At 60.2% G+C, this 5,010-nt stretch overlaps 1 protein-coding gene across 1 annotated transcript; it reads left to right on the top strand.

The window, feature by feature from the left end:
- Nucleotides 1-1,920: 1,920 nt before the first annotated feature.
- Nucleotides 1,921-4,233, top strand: LOC140685373 (melanoma-associated antigen 10-like). Its single transcript, XM_072956317.1, has 3 exons — nt 1,921-2,048; nt 2,948-3,016; nt 3,091-4,233. Exon 3 carries the CDS (start codon nt 3,169-3,171, stop codon nt 3,967-3,969), a length of 801 nt encoding a protein of 266 aa, XP_072812418.1. The 5' UTR covers nt 1,921-2,048; nt 2,948-3,016; nt 3,091-3,168; the 3' UTR covers nt 3,970-4,233.
- The last annotated feature ends 777 nt before the right edge of the window (nt 4,234-5,010 follow it).

The raw sequence follows: 5,010 nt of genomic DNA, 5'->3' as shown, positions 1-5,010 counted from the left end.
TGTTGGGCCTTGGAGGCCTTGGGGCAGGGTGAGCACCGGCGGCATTTCTTGCCATCCGGGCCTCAGAGGGACTGGGGTCCTGGGGTGAGGGGCGGGGCCTCGGGTGGCCAGAGGCTAGATGACATGACTCCTAAGTGAAGACCCTGAGGGAGAACTGAGGGGTCTTCGAACCCGGAAAAGAGGCATTCCGACAGAAAAGGAACCTTGCTAGCAGCTGTACGGAGGCCCGAGGGCAGGGTGGGCCCACGTGTTGTGCTCTGACTGCGGCACCCTAGTCTCAGAGAGACCGGGGACTTAGTGTGAGATGGGGGGTGGGGGGACCCTCAGATCTGCAGAGGAGAGAATCCAAGGTCCCACTGGGAGTGAAGCTGATGACTGTGAGCGAGCAGTGAGGACCCTGGACCCCAAAACACAGTCGGTCCTGGGAGGCCACAGGTCGGAACAAGAACAGGCGGCATTTCCTGCCATCCTGGTCTCGGAGGGACTGGGGTCCTGGGATGAGGGGCGGGGCTTCGGGGGTTCCAAGGGGAGGCTACATGCTGCCTGAGTCAAAGTGAGGACCCCGAGGGAGAACGGAGGATTCCTGCACCCCGGGACAGTGTTGGGGCTTGGAGGCCTTGGGGCAGGGTGAGCACCGGCGGCATTTCTTGCCATCCGGGCCTCAGAGGGATTGGGGTCCTGGGATGAGGGGCGGGGCTTCGGGGGTTCCAAGGGGAGGCTGCATGCCGCCTGAGTCAAAGTGAGGACCCCGAGGGACAACGGAGGATTCCTGCACCCGGGGACAGTGTTGGACATTGGAGGCCTTGGGGCAGGGTGAGCACCGGCGGCATTTCCTGACACCCGGGTCTCCGAGGGACTAGGGTCCTTGGGTGAGGGGCGGGGCCTCGGGTGGCCAGAGGCTAGACGACATGACGCCTAAGTGACGACCCTGAGTGAGAACTGAGGGCTCCCGGAACCCGGAAAAGAGGCCATCCCACAGACAGGGAACCTTGCTAGCAGCTGTCCGGAGGCCCGAGGGCAGGACGGGCCCACGTGTTGTGTCCTGACTGCGGCACCCTGGTCTCAGAGAGACCGGGGACTTAGTGTGAGATGGGGGGTGGGGGGACCCTCAGATCTGCAGAGGAGAGAATCCAAGGTCCCACTGGGAGTGAAGCTGATGACTGTGAGCGAGCAGTGAGGACCCTGGACCCCAAAACACAGTCGGTCCTGGGAGGCCACAGGTCGGAACAAGCACAGGCGGCATTTCCTGCCATCCGGGTCTCAGAGGGACTGGGGTCCTGGGATGAGGGGCGTGGCTTCGGGGGTTCCAAGGGGAGGCTACATGCCGCCTGAGTCAAAGTGAGGACCCCGAGGGAGAACGGAGGATTCCTGCACCCCGGGACAGTGTTGGGCCTTGGAGACCTTGGGGCAGGGTGAGCACCGGCTGCATTTCCTGCCATCCGGGTCTCAGAGGGGCTGGGGTCTTGGGGTGAGGGGCGGGGCTTCGGGTTGCCAGAAGGTAGACCACATGCTGCCTGAGTCAAAGTGAGGACCCTGAGTGAGGAAGGAAGGGCCCCGGAACCCAGAAAAGAGACCATCCACAGACAGGGAACCTTGCTATCAGCTGCCCAGAGGCCCGAGGGCAGGACAGGCCCACGTGTTGTGTCGTGACTGCGGCTCCCTGGTCTCAGAGAGACCGGGGACTTTGTGTGAGGTGGCGGGGAACCCTCAGATCTGCAGAAGAGAGAATCCCAGGTCCCACTGGGAGTGAAGGTGACGACTGCGAGCGAGCAGTGAAGGACCCTGGACCCCAAAACACAGTCGGTCCTGGGAGGTCATAGGGCGGGATCACGTCAGGCAGCATTTCCTGACATCCGGGTCTCCGAGGGACTGGGGTCCAGGGATGAGGGGCGGGGCCTCGGGTGGGCAGAGGGGAGACGACATGCCGCCTGAGTGACGACGCTGAGGGAGAACTGAGGGGACCCGGGACCCAGAAGATAGGCCACGCCACAGAAAGACGCCCTTGCTATCAGCTGTCCGGAGGCCCGAGGGGAGGTCAGGCCCACGAGGTTTGTCCTGACTTCCGCATCAGGGTCTCAGAGAGACTGGGGACATAGTGAAAGGGAGGCGGGGATCTCAGGTCTGCGGAGGCGAGAATCTCAGAGCCGCCTGGGAGTGAGGGTGACGACCGCGACTTAGCATTCAGGGACCCTGGACCCCAGAACAGAGCCAGTCCTGGGAGACCACGGGGCGGGATGACCTCAGGCAGCAGTTCGTGAAATGCGGGTCTCGGAGGGACTGGCGTCTTGATATGACGGGCGGGGCCTCAGGCGGGCTGAGGGGGGAATCTCAGCTCCTGCCAAGACTCAAGGTGAGGACCCCGAGGGAGGAGTGAGGGGACCATAAACCCCAGAACAGAGGGGACGCAACCGATCCTGCCCCTGCTGTCAGCCCTGGGAGGCCCCCAGGCGGGATGAGCACACGTGGTGTGTCTTGACTTCCGCATCCAGGGCTCAGAGAGACCGGGGACTTATTATAAGAAGGGGCACTCAGGTGGTTGGAGAGCAGAATCCCAGGTCCCGCTTGGAGTCACGGTGAGGACCCTGAGCTAGCGGGGACAGGACCTCCCACCCTAGAAGACTGGGAACCTGCCAGAGCCCAGGCCTCCTGCCAGCACGCGGGTCCAGGGCTGTGCCACAGTGTAGACCCCAGGTCTCCCCTCCTTTCTCTCCCAGGGGCTCCAGACACCGGGAGGTCAAGGCCTCGGTGTGAGACACGTGTCCTCGGGTCACAGAGCACAGGAGGCCGGCAGTGCCAGCTGAGGTGTGGGCCCTGAGTGTGTACCCGGGGGCTCCCAGAACAGAGGGGAACCCACAAGGCCAACGTCCACTCCACACACCCCCTGTTGCCCCCAGAACCTCGGCTGTGCCGGCTGCACCCTGAGGAGTTGCCTCACTTCCCCCGACAGGTTCACAGACGACCGTCCACCAGCAGGAGAGCCCCTGTGAGGCCGAGGGCACCCCTGGAGAGGAGACCAGTAAGTGGCCTTTGTCAGAGCCCCCCAGGGTGGGTTTCTCAGCCCAGCCTGCTGACACACCCTCTCTCCCCCAGGCCCGTGGGTCCCCATTTGTCACCCCTTCCCTCGCTCCTCTCGGCTGCCCGACACCACTCATCGTGCCTCCCGTTGAGATGAGTGAGCTCCGCAAGGCTGCGGAAGACCTTCAGGACCCGAGAGACTCCCAGGGCCTGATGGATGTTCAGCAGATGGAGGCTGAGCGGGAGGGGGGCGCATCCCCCTGGTCCTCCTCCTCCTCAGTCTCCTCTTCCTACTCTGCCTGTGCCGTGTCCCTGCTCCATGATGCAGCGCCTTCGATGGTGACTGACCTGGTGGGTTTCCTGCTCCTCAAGTATCACCGGAAGCAGCCGACCACCAGGGCAGAAATGCTGAGTATCTTCCTCAGAGAATACCAGGACCACTTCCCTGCGGTCTTCAGCCAGGCCTCTGAGTACATGCAGCTGGTGTTTGGGGTGGATGTGAAGGAGGTGGATCCCGGGGGCCACTGGTATGTCCTGGTCCCCACCCTGGGCCTCACCTGTGATGGGATGCTGGGCGATGGGCAGAGCATGCCCAAGAACGGCCTCCTGGTGATGCTCCTTTGCATGATCCACCTGGAGGGAGAGCGCCTCCCTGAGGAGGAGGTGTGGGGAGCACTGAGCAAGCTGGGGCTGCGTGCTGGGAGGGAGCACTTCATCTACGGGGAGCCCAGGGAGCTCATCACCAAAGTGTGGGTGCAGGAGGGGTACCTGGAGTACCGGCAGGTGGCCAACAGCGATCCCGCTCGCTTCGAGTTCCTGTGGGGCCCCCGGGCCCACGCGGAGATCAGCAACTTGCAAGTCCTGGAGCATTTACACAGGGCCAGTAGACGGGGTCCCAGTTCCTTCCCATCCCTGTCAGATGAGGCTGCTAGTGATGAGGAAGAGGAGGCCTGAGCCAGACTTGCAGCCGGGCTCCTCCAGGCCCCTGTCCAGCAGCTTCTCCTGCCGGGCAGGAAGGGAGTCCATCCTTCACCCTGTGTTTGGAGAGCGAGCAGTCAGCCTTCTAAGGAGTGAGGCCCCAGGCCAGGTGGAGTATAGTCTTTGTTGGTTAGTATTCCTTACGATTACAAAGAAATTTGTCTCTGTTTTATCAGAAATCTTTTAAGTGCTGATCCTCTTAATAGAAGGAATAAATGTTGTCAGTGTCTCTGTCGGTGACGTCTATCTCTCGTGTATTTTTGTGGATCCATTCAAGTCTAAGAGTTTTCCTATTTTGTAAAGCAACATGATTAACCTTCCAGATTAGTTTGCATTCCTGGACGAGGTAACGTGGTATCTGGATGAAGTTTCCCTGGAAATATGAAAGGAGTTATCGATGGAATTGACGTGGGTCAGTCAATGGAGAAATACATGTAAAAAATATATTGTTTGACCTAATTTTTTCATTCACCTCTGTCATTCTATAAAACAAACAAAACAAAACCAAAAAAACCCATATACATAGACATATCTATCTATCTATCTCTTGGATTTTCTTGGCTAGTAAAGAAAGGAGAAATGTAGTGTGAATCAGTAGGATCCCTGCTCAACATTTCATTTATTCCGCAGATGTTCGCTGAGCCTCTGCTCTCTGGAGGGCTCGGGGTTAGCAGCGGGGACAGTCGGAAAAGCAGGACAGCCCACACCTAGGATAGTCTAGGAGCCGCAGTCACGTCGGGACGTTGGTGAAATGTCTCCTAAGTCCCACAGGGCAAATAAAATAGGGCGAGGGGTTGGGGGTGCGGGAAAGAGCACCCAAGTGTAAGTGCCCAGCGCCAGGGCAGTCCGGGGCTTTGGGAAGCTGGGGGGACGGGGGTCCTTCTGTGGGAGGTGATGGTAATGAAGCTGGGTGGTGGCGGCAGGCAGACGTGCAGACGGCACTTGTTAGTGGTGAGAGGAACGTGTCAGGTGGGAGGTTGCTCTGAGCAGTCCCTCTGGGATCGTGGATACATCTCC

The sequence above is a fragment of the Vicugna pacos genome, chromosome X, assembly GCF_048564905.1.
Source record: "Vicugna pacos chromosome X, VicPac4, whole genome shotgun sequence".
Taxonomy (NCBI): Eukaryota; Metazoa; Chordata; class Mammalia; order Artiodactyla; family Camelidae; genus Vicugna; species Vicugna pacos.
This window is presented reverse-complemented; position numbering and strand designations above follow the sequence as displayed.